The following is an 18607-nucleotide window of genomic DNA, read 5'->3' as shown; positions in this document are numbered from 1 at the left end:
AGTTCAACAGTTAAATATTGTTGACCCAATTCCCATCACAGTCATCCCGAATGCATGGTGGTTCATTGTCATCTTCTCCGTCAACATCCATTGGTGGTAACCATCTGCTAAAACATTGATAGTGGATTGCAGTTTCTTCAAACTCTATACCATTTATGTATTCAAAGTACTCTCTGCTTGGAGTTGCAAGTACAACACTCCATAAAGGATCTTCAGGATCTTCGATGTAAAATACTTGCTTTGCTTGACTAGCCAAGATAAAAGAGTCAGATTTGAATCCAATTCGATTGAGGTTTACCAATGTGAAACCAAGATCATCAACTTTAATACCATTATTATTCTCCACCCAATTACATTTGAACATTGGAATTTGAAATTTGGTGTAATCAACTACCCATATTTCTTCTATAACTCCATAAAAAATCATATCTGACACAATAGGTTTTTTATCCTTTGCACTAGCAATTTGCATTGTCTTTGTGACTAAGCTGACTCCGGAGTTTTGTACAACTCGTATACCATCACGCTCTTTTGTAGCATAAGTAACCCCATCAATCAAATAACTAGAGTACTTTAAGATTTGCTTGTTAGGTCCGCGCGCTATCCATTTCAATCTTTCTGATACTTGATGAGTGGAAGGGTCTACACGTGCAACCTATATTTTTTATGTGATAAATTGTTAATTATGCGTAAATATGATAATAAATGTATGTCAATATGTAATACTAAAGCAACTTACACGATCATGTAACCAAGTAGCAAACGTTCGGTTATGCTCATCTTGTAACCACTTCTTGGACTTAGCCCTTTGACGAAATCTTGCATTCAAATATGCCATGTGTTCCCTAATAAAATTATTAGGAATAAATAAACCAATAGAATGTAAGCTAACCAAATGAAAGTATTAATAAGTTGGAGAAATTACTCGATATAGAAATCAATCTCCGCATCATTTGCCAATACGTAACGATGTGCTTGCTGCAACTCATCGTGACTAATGGAGTGCACCACAGCACCCGATAATGGCTTAGTAAGTTCTATTTGTCGATGACTTAATGAGATCCCAATTGTGTGCACACTACAAAGATAATCTGAGCAAATTCAACAGCCTCTTCAGCAATATAACATTCAGCTATACACCCTTCAGGCCGATTGTGATTTCGCACATAACATTTCAAAATCTTCATGTATCTTTCAAATGGGTACATATACCTATACCAAACTGGTCCACATAATTTCACCTCTCGTACAAGATGAACAGTTAGATGAATCATTATATCAAAAAATGATGGAGGAAAATACTTTTCAAGTAAACATAATATCGTCACAATCTCTCTTTGCATATCATCCAACTTTGAGACATCTATCACTTTATTGCATAACCCATTGAAGAAGAAACACAAGCGAGTGATAGTGTGTCTGACATGTTTGGGCAAGACACCACGGATGGCCACTGGAAGCAATTGTTGCATTAAAGTGTGGTAGTCATGTGACTTAAGGCCAATAAGTTTCAAATCTTTCATCGACACAAGATTTTTAAAATTGGATGAGTAACATGTTGGAAGTTGTATTCCAAATAAAGATTTCAAAATCTTTCTTTTCTCATCCTTACTAAGTGTATAACAGGCTGCTGGCAAAAATGTTCTCTTCTCCCCCATCCTTGGTGCCAAATCTATCCTCACATTCATTTCTAAAAGGTCTAATCTCGATGCTACTCCATCCTTTGTTTTTCCTGGAATATCAAGTAACGTACCGATGAGACTTTCACAGATGTTCTTTTTAATATGCATCACATCAAGAACATGTCGAATGTGTAGATGTTTCCAATACTGAAGTTCAAAGAATATTAATTTCTTTTTCCAGCATGATTTTACATCATCCTTCTTCGACTGAATATTCCCACTGATTTTTCCCCAATGACAATTAATTCTTTCAACTCTTTCAAAAACTTCATCGTCACTCAATGGTTTTGGTGCAAGAGTAAACTCTTGGTTTCCATTAAATGCCTTCCTTTGCCTTCGATAAGGATGAGTTGCAGGTAGAAACCTTCTATAGCCTGTATATGACATTTTCCTACTATGCTTCAGCCTTTGTGAATAGGTTTCTTCACCACAAATAGGGCATGCATGATATCCTTTTACCATACATCCTGACATGTTCCCATATGCAGGGAAGTCATTAATAGTCCATAGTAAGACAGCTCTAAGTGAGAAAGTTTCTTGTCGATATGCATCATATGTTTCAACGCCTATATCCCATAAGCATTTTAAGTCATCAATTAGAGGTGCTAAGTAAACATCAATATCATTTCCCGGTTGTTTGGGACCAGATATCAACAATGTGAGCATCATAAATTTTCTCTTCATACACAACCATGGAGGAAGATTATAAGTGATCATTAAAACTGGCCAACAACTATATGCAGAACTCATCGAACCATGGGGATTCATCCCGTCAGCTGATATGGCCAATCTAAGATTTCTTACCTCAGTAGCAAAATCTGGCCACTTGTGATCAACTATTTTCCAAGATGGTGCATCAGCTGGATGACGTAAGTATCCATCACGAAGTCTTTTATCAGTATGCCAAGTCAACTCCTTGGATATCTCCTTATTTCGAAACATTCTTTGAAATCTTGGAATAGGGGGGAAATACCATAGAACCTTTGCAGGAACTCCTTCCTTTATCGTATTTGTTTGGCCCAACTTCCACCTTGACATCCCGCAAGTAGGGCAATTGATAAAATCCTCATACTCCTTCCGATATAAGATACAATCATTAGGGCAAGCATGAATTTTCACATAATCCATCCCTAATGCACATAAGCTTTTCTTTGCATCATAAGAAGATAAAGGCAATTCATTGTCATCTGGAAGGATTTCTCCTAACAAACTAAGTAAGTCAGTGAAACTTTTATCACTCCAACTATATTTGGCCTTCAAGTTGAATAATTTCACAACTGCAGATAACATTGTAAATTTAGTGCATCCAGGATATAAAGGTTCTCGGTATCTTCAAGTAGCTTATTGAATTGGGTTGGATTCTCGGCATAACTATCAAATGCAGCATGTACCATATCTATTGGGTCCTCAGCAACATATTTTTGTTCATCTGGCCCTACTTGATCACTATCATTCTTTGAGTTCCCTACCGTAGCTCTTTCACCGTGCCATATCCATGTATGATATGTTAAATCTATACCATTACAATACATATGTGCTCTGATAATTTGTACATTTCTCTTCTTTAAATTATCACATTTTGCACATGGGCAAGGAATTGCGTTACGATCATTAGCATTTGTCATTGCAAATTGCAAGAAAGACTCTACTCCAAACTCATATTCATGTGATAGTCTATCCTTTGACATTCATTCTTTGTCCATTCTTGTAACAACTAAATAACCAACAATGAGCTAACACCTTCAAAATAGTTGTAAATAATATACAAAATATTAACACAAACACAAGTTTTAAAACAACAGATAACAAAGGAAAGGTAGATAACTAAAAACAAAAACAAAAATAACAACAGCTATTAATTACAAATATTTTAGAATATCACCAACAAAAGAAAACAGCAAACAACAGCAGATATTTATGAATTATGTTTTCTAGGCATAAGTCTGCTAATGCAGTGGAGATATTTATATCTCCCAACAGAAGTAAGTGGTTAATATTTTGTAAACATAAGGGAAAATTGAGTTTTTCACTTGTCATGAAAATCAAAACAGCTAGAGAATGAAGTTTGACTTCTTGGATGCAATTATTATATGATTAGCATGGGTTAGAAGATGGATTTAATCCAAATATAGTACACAACAGAATATCATGGAACATGAAACTGGAAGGCCTATAGCTTTGACAACAATAAAAAAGCCCAAAAGTTTGATAATGGGAAGCAGTGAGAGGATGGGCTCACAAGTTTGCTGTTCCTGAGTATCTAGTAATTTAAGTTAAAAAGTCATAAACATGTATTAGCCAAATATCTTGACCACAAAATTTAGTAGTAACTTTAATGTGGGTGATCTCTCCAACTTATTAACCAAGGATTACTCCTACATTTGTCAATGGAACTAGAAGGTGTACTTGCATATCCTGATGTGCACTTGGCATGCAATCATCTCAATATATTCTATCCAATTAATGCTAACTCGTCTATGAATTCACTATATTATGCACACTACATCACTTCTTACAAGAAAAGGAAATCATCATATCAAAACAACTAAGCACTTATATGGAGCGTTCCTTTCACCCAACTAATCATCAGTTATCACCGCTCTCCATGTGCATAGATATGGAACCAAAGAGAAGTCGTTTCACCTTGTGAAAATAAGGTAAAATTTCAATCCATTTAATTGTTGGGATAGTGTAATGCTCAGGTCACGGAAAAATTCCATGCATAACATCTGATACTCTCATATGAACTTCTAGAGCCTCTGTTTATGACCAGTAAGAGGCATCATATGGTTCATATCTTGTTAGTTCAAACAAAAATATCATTTGCTAGATACAATTTTTTTTATGAAACATAACAAGAAATCAGCAGAACGAAATAATGAACAACCCAAACAAACTGCAGTTTCATGCTTACAGGTGCATAATTATTACGTGGATACCACACTTGCACATGAAAATTGTCATGGATACAGAGAAAACTAAAACCCAGAACTATGACCTAAATCCCAAATAAAATAATAAAATCACGAAAACTGGCACAAGAAACCCAAAATCTAGCCAAAAAAGCTCGAAAAAGTGTTCCCTTTGACGAGGAACAGCGCGAAGGGGAGTGGAGAAAAGCGAAGACGCGAGGAATTAGACATAAAGCAAACTATACCGTTGCACAAGCCTATGCTGGATTCCTCGGTGTTGATGATGTAGAGGATGCCCTCGTATCTGATCTCGCTCTTGGAGCTCAAGCTTATGAGGCTCCCGATGTAGGAGTCCGCCGACGCCCCGGATCTGGAGGCCGGAGAGGAGTTTGCTGGAGAGGAGTTTGCCGGAGAGGAGTTGGATGGAGAAGGCCGCGCGAGATGAGGTTCGGGACTTGGGAGAAGGGTTCGGGACTTGAAAATGATCGGAAGATAGAAGTTGGGAGAAGGGTTTGGGTTTTCTACTCCTTACCTAGATCCAACGGTTTGTATTAATCAAGATTTAGATCCAACGGTTTGTATTAATCAAGATTTAAATGAGATTTTAAACATAGACAACGCTTTTTATAAAACGTTGTCGTAGACACTAAAAATCAGTCTAATAGACAACGCTTTTTACGAAGCGTTGTCTTTGACCCGTAAAAATCACTAATAGACAATGGTTTTTAGAAAAGCGATGTCTATTAATAAGACAATAATGAAATAGACAACGTTTTTCACTAAAAGCGTTGTTAAAAAAAATAGACAACGCTTTTTATAAAAAGCGTTGTCGTTTAAGTGTTGTAGAATCTCAATTTTCTTGTAGTGCCAAGTGTGCATTGCATTAATGGTGAGAGATTTGAATGACTTTCGAGAAATTATAGTAGTGTCAGCAACAATTAAAAGGCACTACGTGGGTCGAGAGGTCGGAGCAGGGATTAGAAGGAGGTCACAAAATGGCTAAGTGTTGGCCATGATATCGCCGAGTGGCAATTACAAACTCTTGTGCAGTGAACACCAAAGCCGAACGATGGCTATAAAACCTTGAGCCAAAGAATACTAAAAACGAACGACAGCTATAAACCCTTGAGCTAAAGAACACCAAAGTCAAGCGGCAGCTATCAACCCTTGAGCCAAAGAACACCAAAGCCGAATGGTGGTTATAAACCCTTGAGCCAAAGAACACCAATGTCGAACCGCGGCTATAAACCCCTGAGCCAAAGAACACCAAAGCCAAACGACAACTATAAACCCTTGAGCCAAAAAAACACCAAAGTCGAACGGAGGCTATAAACCCTTGAGCCAAAAAACACCAAAGCCGAACGGTGGCTATAAACCCTTGAGCCAAAAAATACACCAATTATTCAGCCAGTCGGACTTACAACCTCCTTTGACTAGACTTGAGGGGAAGACTTATGATGCGGCGATGAAGAGGGGTCCCACCAAAGGTAGCTCAAAGCAAGGAAGACCGGTTGGCGTGTAGGCCGAGGTCAGAGGGTCGATTGGATGAATGGGAGAGACAATCGACCAAGAAGGGGTGTTGAGCGGCTCGCCTAATGCCGATAGACAGAGTCAAGAGGTGAACGACAATCCACAACGAGCTTACTTCGTTGATCAGGGGACACGACTGGTCAGACGAAGGTAACCAATGACAGTCGAGAAACAAGAAAGGAGACGTGCCGACATACCCAAGGGACACAGTCGAGCGAGGGTGCCCCGGCCGAGCCAACTCTGATCAGCCTACAATGTTACCCACCTAAGTATCTCATCGTATCATTTTGGAAGGAGAATGTTCCACAGGCAAATGGTACTTTAGAAGTTTCTAGACTGTCACATCAGAGATATGTATGCTCGCTTAAGAAAAGATATCAGAGATACTTTTTAGCTTGTCTGTTCCTTGGACACTTGGGAAAATGTGTGCATGCTTTGAGATGCGTGCACAGACACTACAGTAGCGCTATAAAAGGGGATTCACATCTATAGGAGAAGATATGTGCAACATCATCATTCTACACGCTCTTTTGCTACAGTACTCTCACTATTCTTTACATCGCTAGGAACTGACTTGAGTGTCGAGGGCCAACGGCCGGAACTCCTTCCCAGACCGACACTCTTTCTTGGATGGACACTGATGCTTTTGTATTGCAGGAACACGTGGAGTCTTCATTGTTGAAATACATCATGCGAAAGCACAAACAGAGAGACAAAGAAAGAGAAAACAATTGCTTCTTTATTGATTGATAATTGGCATAGACTAACTCGCCTATTTATACATATTGCCAAAATAATCTATAGAAAATATAATGATAAACATGGAAATATATCATCATAAATATGGTAATATATTTATCATAAATATGATAATATATTATCATAAATATGGTAATGTATTATTATAAATATAATAATAATAAATATAAAAATAACTATAAATATGGTTTGGATTGTAATCCAAATATGATAAATCATAAGTAATTGAAATCAATTTCTGAATCTCCTGAACTTAATAAAGTCAACGGGAGATATCGAACGTTAAGTTTGATTGTCAATACCAATCAAATCTTCTGGAGCAAAAACCACTAGTACGATCAACGATATGACAAATATTGTTGAATTTCCCTTTGATGAAAGAAAATAACTAGAAGAAGATGAGGAGTTGTTGTTTGAAGACTGAAATCTAATTTGTCATCATAATAAGTGCAGTGCAGCAGAGAGGGAAGGCTGTATTTTAGTGGCTGAATATGCTAGAGCAGAGGAAGAAAATTTGTTATTGTGTGTTGAGCAATACAAGGAAAAAGCTTTCTATTTGGCCTATCAGAAGATGACTAAAAAGAAATAATACTTATGGTGGAAAGGCAGTTATCATGCGGCTGCTACTGTTAAAAAAAAAAGGAGAGAAGGAGAAGAAAGGGAGATAAAGAGTATAGAAGAATAAAATTTGATGTCCTTGAAATTAAGGAGGGCAATAATATTGTTCTTTCTATGAAAAAATCAAGAAGCAAAAAAATAAAGATGAGGAATTGAATTTTGCTAAAAAGAAGATCGGAAGGAGAAGAAAAGATGACAGTAATAGTAAAAGGAGGAACTTTAGAGTACCTTGTTGATTTTGGGATAGAAAGATTAAGAGGAAGAAATTTGCTAGTAGAAGATTCGTATCAAAACGGGAAGGAAGAAGAAGGGGCATGAGGAAAGGAAACAGCAAGGAAAGGGAAACAAAAATAGTTGATAGAAGCTGAAACAATAAAGGAAGGGAAGCAAAAATGGTAAAGTGCTTCTCTTGATAAGAAAATGCTCTGCTCTCCTTGAGGGAGCTGTTGGGAAAAAAAGAAAGATTTTTGTTTTTTTATGTTTCCATGTTTTTTCAGGAAAAGCAAAGAAAAAGAGGGGAAAAAAACAAAAGGACAGATATCCTAATTTTTTTAAATGAAAAAGAAAACGATGAGATGCGGTAGAGAGAGAAAAAAAGAGAGAAATAATATTGGAAAATATAAAAAGAAAGAAAAGAAGAAATAGGCTGCCGTTAAGGAAGAAAAAGTAGGACTGCAAGGAGAGGATTCTTGTTAGAGAAAACACATACCTCTGAGAAAGAGAAGAGATCGGGGAAACCAGCAAAGAGACTCGGAAAGAGCTTATAGGCAAGGTGAAAGAGAAGGCGTTGACTGCTAAGGAAATCGATGAAAAGCTCATAGGTAAGGAAAAAGATAAGGTTAAAAGGCCACAGAGATGGCTGAGAAGGTAAACGAGACAACGGAAGCAACCGGGAATAAGGTCAAGGTGAGAGCCGCGAGAATGAAGAGTAGCGGCAATGGAACTCGGGTTATCGGTGCCGAAATTGATAGTAAAGGGCGTCGACGCCGAAGTCTGTAGCAAAGGACATCGGTGTCAAAATCAACAACAAAGAATATCGACGTTGAAATTGACAGCAAAGGACGTCGACATTAAAATTGATAGCAAAGGATGTCTACACCAAAATTGATAGCAAAAGACGTCAACATCGAAAATGATAACAAAACGGAGAGGAAGAAGTTAAAAGTAAAAAAAAACAAAAGAAAGAGAAAGTTAGCCGAAGATTGGCGCACAATAGTGGGACCACTGGCGAGAAGCAAAAAAGAAAAGATTAAGGGAGAAGAAAATTAGGAGGAAGAGGAGATATCTAATGCATTGGAGAAGAGGAGAAAGAGTGTGGCGGTAGAAGAAGCAAGTAGATTGGTGGAGGATCATGAAGAAAACATTTTTTTTCAGTGAAAAAAAAATAGAGAAAAATATGAAAAATTATGACTCTGATACTATGTTAAAATACATAATATGAAAACATAAATAGAGGAAAATCAATTGTTTCTTTATTGATTGATAATTGACGGCTAAATCAACTATTTATACATATTGTTAAGATAATATATAGAACATATAATGATAAACATGGAAATTTATTTTCATAAATATGGTAATATATTTCTCATAAATATGATAATATATTATCATAAATATAGTAATATATTATTATAAATATAATAATAATTATTATAGAAATAATCATAAATATAATATGATTTGCATTGCAATCTAAACATTATAAATCATATGTAATTAAAATCAATCATTGAATTTATTGAACTGCTATATTTGTTGTCATTATTTCCTTCGTCAAACTTTCAGCCATATTATAACTTTACGTCTTCTCTGTTTTCAGATAGGAACATAAGTGAAAGGAGGTAAATTATATCAAGAACTTATTTCTGATCCAACAAATGAGGGATTCTCCACCGTGATTTGTGAGGTATGTTGCTACAAGGTTCTTTCATATTTTATCGTCCTGCTTTCTCCGCAGCATCTTCTCGACTCTACGCTGTAAACGGGTCTCTTTCATCTAAATGTACTTTTTGGATAGTGAAACCAGTCGGCATTCCACTGAATTATATTACTGGTCGGCATTTGCTTGTAGATCTTCTCTGGGATTTGTGTTCATCCAGTTTGCCTCTATTCAACCCAATCACCTTAACAAAATTTCTTTCCGAGATGCGAGACCAAGCCACTAACTCCAATAACGTAACTAACACCACTTTGTCATGATCTAAAGCTTAAATCAAGACCAACTTTATCCTTATCCTCCACTATTCTCTTCGATTCTATATTTTGCATGCGATCAATTGAGGATTAAGCTATTAGATTTTTTTTTTTTTTTTGAAATTTCTCATTAAAGTTTAAAATTTAGAGACGTGTCAAAATTTTAATTTATAAACGGAATGATATAATTTTGATAATTTTTTAAATATGAAATATACTAATAAAAAATAATTTTATTAATATTTAATTACTATAGATATTTATTATTGTGTTATAGTTGAAATGTTGAATTTAAATTTTAATAGTCTCTTGTAAAATATTTAATATTTATTGGATAAAACATGATAATTTACATTAACTGAATTCCACGGACTAAATATAACATCATCAAATATGTTTAAACTAGATTTATTTTGATTAATGATTTAAAATTGTCGTCGCAACTCGGGAGGTCATTATATTGCGGGATCACGACAGTTGCTCTAATTAAATTTCTTTGGGGTGACAATATTTTAGACACAGGTGACTGACCACAAGGAGTGAGAGTTATGTCAATCTTTCACACCTTTTCTTCATGTAACTGATTCTGTCATTTCTCTAACAAAACAAGTGGTAGGAATCGGTCCCCAAATTCGAAGGTTGACCAGGGCAATCACGTGGAAACTGACCTCTGGTACACAAAATATGTCTACATGCCGCACCATGTTGACTGATTGATGGGCCAAGCTCACCAGTCAGGAAGTTCCCTTTAATTTTTTCTTCAGTAACATAATTAACTCCATCTATGATGAACCCTCGGGGAAAATGGGACACAAATAATTGTTTGAACATTCAAACAATCTGATATAATTTTTTTCCTTTCTTTCTTTGCTGGTAGTTGGCGTTCTTATCCAAATGGATAGAAGTCAGTCCTTAAGCTTTTATTGGCCTCACCTCTCTAAGACTTGCATTACCAAGTGAAACTTTCGAAAATCGCATACATTGTAGCTCATCGTAGATTATTTGGTGGTATCCAACGACCACTTAGAATATACGCCATACTTGTAGCCATAACCTAGCTAGCTAACTAGTGATTTAGTTAATGCCGCCAAAGTCCAGCATATCGTCGAAGATGAAGGTCTCAGGATCGAATTCCATATCTAAGCAGCTGGTCGGAGACTGATTAATGCTCGACGTAACATCGTATTGATCTGAAGCACCCCCGGCGAAAAGTGCCGCCGGAGCAGAGCCTTTCAAGTCCGACAAGTCAGGGAACACTAGAAATTCTGATGAAGCACTGCGAGGTGAGTGACCGCTTAGCACTTCTTCATCGCATTCCAGCTTCATTGAGGGAAGAAGTGGAGCAGAAAACAGAGGAGCTTCTCGTTGAGTGTTTGCAGTATCCCCCGCTGTTTTGAAGCTGATGATACAAGGTGCTGCTGCCGACTTGGTCGCGTCCATGCATGTGTGTTCTCCCATGTAGGTGATGGCGAACATGGAGGCATCCTCTGTCTTCTGGACTTGTCGCGTGGCTTGGCATTCTCTGTCAAACTTGTGCGTGCATCTAAAGTAGCTCCTGCAAGTCGGAGCGACTTAGTTAATTTAAATTCCCATGGATAAACCCTAATACGATTTTCTACTTCACGTTAGAGGAATTGAATTAGTACCTTTGATGCGTAGTACCATATATGATCTTTTGGCCATACTTTCTCCAAGTGTAGCCGTCTTCGATATCCTTGGCATAAACTGTTCTGCATGTGTATGGATGTGATCTGTAAAGAGAAGATGACATTTAACAAGTTGAATCGATTAAACAAGATAGATAGAAAAAGAAAATCACAAAGGGAACACTCGGATAATTACATAAGCTTCCTTTCCCTTTGACAGCTTATACTTTCAGCAAAAAGCCAAATTTATGCTATGTTAAGAGATTCTCTCGAAGCCAATAACAAGCATCTGGAATCTATTCCTCTATTAATTTAATGATCAAAAAGTGGCTCAAATGACAGCAAATAGATCTCAATCGCCTACCAGTCGAGATGAACTAGAAAGAAACAAGAAATTAATTTGTTTTACCTTCTTCTGTATCCGGATCTTCTTGGTGGTCGGATCTTCATCGAGCTTTCACTCTTCTGTTCATCAAAACTGGGCAAGTTGGCATGGCCAAGTAGTGCTTCAGCCGTCGTTTCCGTGCCCAAAACAGAGATTGCTCTCGAGAAGGAGCCCAGCACCTCGACGAGCAAATCCTTCGCTGGGCCGGAATAGTTCTCTGGAGGAAGGGTCTCCTTGAGCTGCAGCAGGGCTTGCAGGCGAGTGGCCGAGTCCTGCCCCTTGAGCAACTCTCGTATGACCATGTTCATCACCTGCCATGAACTGCCTTGATCATGATCATGGGAGTCCATTCCCACCTTCAACTCATGCAAACCTCCTCTCCTTAATTTTTTCCGATCAAGGAGTTTGATGATAGAGGCAGAAAGTGAGATGTGAGGAACAGACAGGGAGGAGGAAAATTTATAGAAGGGAAGGGAACTAGGGAAAGGAAAGGAAAGGGGCTGGAATCAACGTGGAATATGAAATGAAACCCACGCGAGGAGACAAAAAACTAAGATGGGGGCGTAAGCATTAAGACGTAGCTAGATGACGTCACGGAATCTAATGGCTTTGTGTTCTTTCTTACATGCTTCCACAATCAGATCTATAACATTTTTAAGAACGGCAACAGTCATAATTAATCCAGTTTAATATGTTAAATTATTTTTAATACGTTTTAGGGAGATTTTTTTCATGACAATATGTTAATAATCGTGGCTCTGTGCAGTTTGCCAGGTAGTTGTCGGAATTCTGAGCACATAGACTCTTTTTTTTCTCTTCTCCAAACATTGTATCTTCTATCTAATTAATGGATGAAGACAAAGATACGTGGTAGGCGGGTTTCGGATTATTTCATTCCTATTTTTGATTTTTGATTTTTGATTTTTGATGTTTGTCAGATGGAAATTGGAAGAATTTGGTATCCCTATTTTCATAATCCACCCATCCCTAGGTTATCGTTAAACTCATTCCTCCTTTGATTTTTTTTTTTTTTATGACCTAGCCCCTCGAGCCAAACCTTTTATTCTCTTTGATTTTCGTATTTATGCGTCTTTCTTCCTCACTCGCCGTTGCGCCTCAACTCGTCTCTTTGCCACAGTCTGGTTTGTCGAAGGTGAGTCAGTTGTCTCAACTTGTCTTTCTTTCTCTTTTGATTTTCGTATTTCAGCATCTTTTTTTTTACCTAATTTTCGTTAATCGAAATTAGTGTCCTTTATTTTTTATTGTCTCTTTATTTTCTATTGGTGACAATAGTGGTCCTTTTTCTAAGACTATGGAACTCGATTGTCGCTTTTGAGATCGCAACATTAATGGGAATAATATAGTATCTATACCAAGCACCATTAATCCAGTAATCATTCCCATTATCATTAATCCTTCAATCAAAACTCATTATCATTCTCATTGTCAAATATATACCAAGCACCCCCTAGACTTTTTCCGGGACCATAGTATGAATTAAATATTATGGATAAATTTGATGTTATTTGATAATTAGAATTTATTTATATCCAGATCAATAAAATAAATAAATTTAAAGTACTTATGAAATTAAATAAATAAATTTAAATATATTAATCATGGAAAAAATTTAAAAACAAAATTTATAAAATTATGTTTATAAATAATTTTTTATCAATATAATAAATAAATAAATAAAATTTTAAAATAAAAAAAATAATTTTTATTATCAAATTCAACAAAAGTTTAAAAATATAAAATTTTTAAACAATTAAATAAACTTAATTGAGAGCTAACCCAAACTTATAAAAAAACAAATCAAATTTAAATAACTATTTTAATAATTTAATTTATTTTAAAATTATTTTAATTTGGCTAACTATTTAATAAATAAATTTAAGGACAGCAGCTAGAATGATTTTTTTATAAAATTTTTAGGGTCATTGAAGTATTCAAATAATATCATATTTTATAAGTTAATTAATCCTTTCTAATCTATTTATATGTTTAAATTTAAAAATAATATCTAATTAATTTTTATTAATAATATTTAATTAATATTTTAATTAGTTTGATGAAATTTTTACCCAGCCCAATTCTGACCGAGATTTACCGTAAATTAAATATTATACAATTGGCTGTAACCTAACTGGTTACCTCGTTCAGCATGCACATCAGAACTGCTTGTGGGTCCGTGTGTCAGAAAGCAGAGCTTGGAACATGCATGTATATTGTTAAATTATTGTACGTCAGAACACATAAATGTTCGGTACTCATGTTTACGAATGGAGTAAAAAGATAGATTATATTTTAATATTTATGAAAAGGGACAGTTGATTTTTTATTCTTTTTATATTATTATTTTTTCTTTTTCATTAAAAAAATAATATTATTGACGGAATATTTTATCGTAGTCTGTCGGCAAAGACATTTATCGACAGAAAATAATATGTCGATATAAAATTCGTCGGAAAAGTATACTCCGACGGAATAATTGTTTTGTCGGTACATTTATTGATGAAATAACTGGTTCCGTCGGTAAATATATACCGGTGGAACAGTTATTCCGTCGACAATTTTCGCTATCATAAGTTAAAGATTACCGATGAAATTTTAATTCCGTCGGTAAACACCGACGGAATCGGGGATTCCGTCGGTATTCCGTCAGAATTTATAAACAAAATTCTAGGCAACATTTATTTCAACTCATAAACTGTATACAATTTCTAGGACACATAAAAAATCATCACAAATGATGACATCTACATATATACAAACAATATAAAAAATTCATAATCCACAAATACATTTCACATTCATACATCGATACATTTCACAATCTAAATAGCAATAGAAAACTCATATCTATCCATATCTTGCAAATAAAATAATAGAAAAAAAACTACAATATCCCGTCATAATTCAAATAGTATATCCATATCTAAGATTACAATAGAAAATCAGCATAAGCAAATAATGATCATCAATGACAATAGACCTGAGCTCTTGAAACATATAGTAACACAAAATTTAAATATTAATATAGTAAATTATCAAACCATAATAAATATATTCTGCATAAGTTATGGATGATAAAAAATTTTAAGTTATGGTAGAACAAATCTAAAAAAAAACTAATGATCATGATCTGATGGATCTTGAATCTCTTGTGGCGGCGAGGGCAATTGACCTACGAATGCTCGCATCTGAGACATGAGAGCATCATGATCCTGTTTTCACTTTCGATTATCCTCAGCTCGCTGTCGCTCAGCCACCATCCACTCATTCATCTTCTGATCCATTGAGGCAACTTGAGTACACAGTTCTTGATTTTCCCGTCTTAAAGACTGCATCTCAGTAGAAGAAGAAGAAGAAGAAGAACCATCATGACCCCTAGGAGTCCTCAAACGATCAAATACGACCAAGGCCGTAGAGGGTGGAGTGTTTTGTCCGTCTATCAACAACATCATAATAAATATCATTTAGTACCTCGATGGATAGTGTAGAATATATTGTTCTAAATGCATGATAGACGAATTAATTAAATGCGGTAAAAACTTACAGCGATCTCCCGCAGATCTGCAATCGACAATGACGAAGCTCGCTATCGGAAGAGTGATCACAGAATCGGAAAGCCCTCCGCAATTCCACAAACCAAATCCCGCCGCTTTGGATGTTCTCCTCTTACTCTCGTCGCACGATCGCGATTTCTCTCACCCTGAGCCTTGGACGGACCCCCTTTATATAGGGAAATACCCTAGGGGCATAATGGACATTTCCATTATGTGTAGTGGGGAACATGGGCCACGTTCCCCACTATCCCCATTTCTAACATCTCCCACTCGTCCAAGGTAAGTCACTAAGACCAGTTCATTCAGGTAAGTCACAAAGACTTAATAAGTCACATAGACTATTAGAGAGTTTGGTCACATAGACCATATGAGAACATCCAATCCATACTTAGAGAAAATGGTTCGTGCGACAGCAAGCACACTGAGCGATAGTTGCTAAGAAGATTGTTACACCTTGACTTAGCCGCTCGTTGAGCAATCAATGCTAATAAAGTTGTTACACTTTGCTTAGCTGCTCAAATAAATTAGAGACACACTCTACATAGCACTTAGCCACTTTCCTGGTGGCACATAGCCATTTTCCAGAATCCATCCAATCTTCAAGTGACACACAGTCATTATCTTGAAGATATCCATGTCTTGCTATTTACCCAGATTAAATAATTTTCATTTACATCGATATGAACATCTCTAATCCCTTATAATGACCACTATGTCATGAGCATGTTCCATATCCTATATTCACATTCATTTCTGTACATAACAGAAATGGGTCGACCAGTGAATAACAACAAAATATGTAAATATATTTAATCTTCCTTTTTAGCTAGAATCAATTCATTTTAATCAGTCGCTTTCCTAGTTATGCTCCATAGACCGAATCATCCATAGTCATAGGATACACGCTAAAGTAGCAGTCACTGATTAAAACTTCAAGTAAACAGCTAAATAGTCACTAAGGCAAAAATTGAGATTAACATATAATCTCAAAGGTCTCACATAGTAGAGAAACAGGGATTCATTCTCCTACTACCTTTATTGTCGCAATAGCACATGTGGTATGAATCACATGCTACGATGTTATTCTCTTTACTAAAAAGAGTGCATGTTGTCTTCAAATTTAACATCGTACAGATTTCGATCTAGACATACCTAACGTCTAATCCTGAATTCAACATATGAATTCTAATCTGGCTTTCAACAGGTTCAGTAAATGGTGGGTTCATTTACTTCGATCATTATTTACACATAACTGATCTCATCTTGACACAATTATCAAGGTGACCTCAACTTATGAATCTGTCTCTAATTTCATAATTTCAGCTACGTAAGTTGTTTCATAAGTAACGGTCTTACCCCTATTTGTACTTAACAAACAGAGATGATTGTCCATGTGAGTGGACCAATCTCCACCTGCCAACATGCTCACCGAGATCTTACATGAATGTAACAAATACAACATATACACTGAATAAATTATGGCAAATGACACAATCATAACACAAAGTCTGATTGTTATTTCAATATTGTTACATTTTAAGAAGTCCCAAAGACTTTACATGTTCTTTAAATGACTCTTTAGTCATTGGCTTAGTAAAAGGATCTGCAAGCATAACACGTGTAGGGACATATTCAAGAATGACTTTTCTTTTAGCCACAATATCCCTTACAAAATTATATTTAATTTCTATATGCTTGCCTTTGCTATGATATTTGGGATCCTTGGAAAAAGCTATTGCAGCTTGACTGTCACAGTAGACAGTTACTGGACTCCCACTATCCTCAGCAATTTTCAGATGCTTCAGAAACCTTCTCAACCAGACTGCTTCTTGCACAGCTTCCATAGTCGACAAAGCTACACAAGCTTGTTTCTTGCTGTTCCAGGAGATGGCGCCACCATTCAGCAAGAATGCATAGCCTGATGTGGATTTTCTATCATCTAGGTCTCCAGCCCAATCTGCATCTGAATAACCTTTCAGACTCATATCTGATCCTTGAAAACAGAGACAATAATCTGTTGTCGCCTTCAGATATCTGAATATCCTTTTTACTGCCTTCCTGGGTTTGACTGGAAGCGACTGACCAAGCCCACAACATAGCTGATATCGGGACGTGTACACAACATAGTGTACATTAAACTACCAATAGCACTGGCATATGGTTTTTTATTCATTTCAGCTATTTCCTCTGGAGTTTTAGGACACATACTCTTGCTCAACACAGTACCTTTCACAATAGGTGTATGTTCTATATTGCAATTAGGCATGCTGAAATGATGTAACATCTTATTTATATAAGACTCTTGTGACAGACCCAAAAGTCTTTTAGGACGATCTCTTATGATCTTTACCCCTAAGATGTATTCAGCTTCTCCCATATCTGTTGTATCAAATTGTGATGACAGCCACTTCTTGACTTCATTCACATGTCATTTCCAGCTATCAGCATATCATCAACATATAATGATAAAATGACATACTTTCCTTTTTCCCTTTTCAGGAAAACACAATGATCCTCATTGATCATCTCGAAACCATAAGATAAAACGACTTCGTTAAATCTTATGTTCCATTGTCTTGACGCTTGCTTTAGCCCATATATAGACTTTCTAAGTCTACATACTTTTTGCTCTTGGCCTTCAGCAATGAAACCTTCTGGTTGAACCATATAGATTTCTTTGTCAAGATCACCATTAAGGAAAGCGGTTTTTACATCCATTTGATGTAATTCTAAGTCATAATGTGCCACAAAGGCCAAAATAACTCTTATTGATACAAATTTCACTACGGGAGAAAATGTCTCTTGGACTCCATTTCTTCAACCATTGCAGCTTTCCATTTTTCTCTAACTCTACATCCCAATGCATCCTCAATGGATTGAGGCTCGTCGTCGTCAATTGGAAGTGTAACCAATGCCTCATTCTCAATATCAAACCTCTTCTTAGGTTTGATCTTACGAACACTTCTCCGTAAGTTGGGCTGTTGAGAAGTCAACTCATGACTCGACATATCACTCCCACTCGGTTGACTAGACTCAGGTATCCCTTTTGACACCACTCTTGTTGATAATATCTCATCCTCCTCAAATAGAGGAACATTTTTATCAACATCACCTCTGATTGGGAACTCTGTTTCGAGAAAAGTCGCATCTCTCGAGTCTATTTCGGAGATGGTTCTATCTAGTTGCTCACCTATGAAAACATAACCTTTGGAGGTCTCATGATATCTTATAAAGATACATTTCTTACCTCTAGGCCCCAGTTTTCCATACTTGTGAGAACTATCATGAACATAAGCAGCTGACCCCC

General features: G+C 36.2%; 1 protein-coding gene across 1 annotated transcript; it reads right to left on the bottom strand.

The window, feature by feature from the left end:
• Positions 1 to 10592: 10592 nt before the first annotated feature.
• On the bottom strand, positions 10593 to 12189 carry LOC121996286 (WRKY DNA-binding transcription factor 70-like). The gene is made up of 3 exons (XM_042550199.1): positions 11753 to 12189; positions 11344 to 11448; positions 10593 to 11252 (listed from the first exon to the last, which is right to left on the bottom strand). The coding sequence occupies exons 1-3, from the start codon at positions 12076 to 12078 to the stop codon at positions 10772 to 10774; spliced, it is 912 nt and encodes a 303-aa protein (XP_042406133.1). The 5' UTR covers positions 12079 to 12189; the 3' UTR covers positions 10593 to 10771.
• Positions 12190 to 18607: the final 6418 nt, after the last annotated feature.

This window comes from Zingiber officinale, chromosome 6A (genome assembly GCF_018446385.1).
Source record: "Zingiber officinale cultivar Zhangliang chromosome 6A, Zo_v1.1, whole genome shotgun sequence".
NCBI lineage: Eukaryota > Viridiplantae > Streptophyta > Magnoliopsida > Zingiberales > Zingiberaceae > Zingiber > Zingiber officinale.
This window is presented reverse-complemented; position numbering and strand designations above follow the sequence as displayed.

Excerpts from the sequence above, each read along its gene's own strand:
- LOC121996286 (XM_042550199.1), bottom strand. The coding sequence starts at position 12,078 with ATGGACTCCCATGATCATGATCAAGGCAGTTCATGGCAGGTGATGAAC. Across the intron at positions 11,449-11,752 it reads AGATCCGGATACAGAAGAAG|ATCACATCCATACACATGCA; the intron begins GTAAAACAAATT and ends TTCTCTTTACAG. Across the intron at positions 11,253-11,343 it reads TATGGTACTACGCATCAAAG|GAGCTACTTTAGATGCACGC; the intron begins GTACTAATTCAA and ends TCCGACTTGCAG.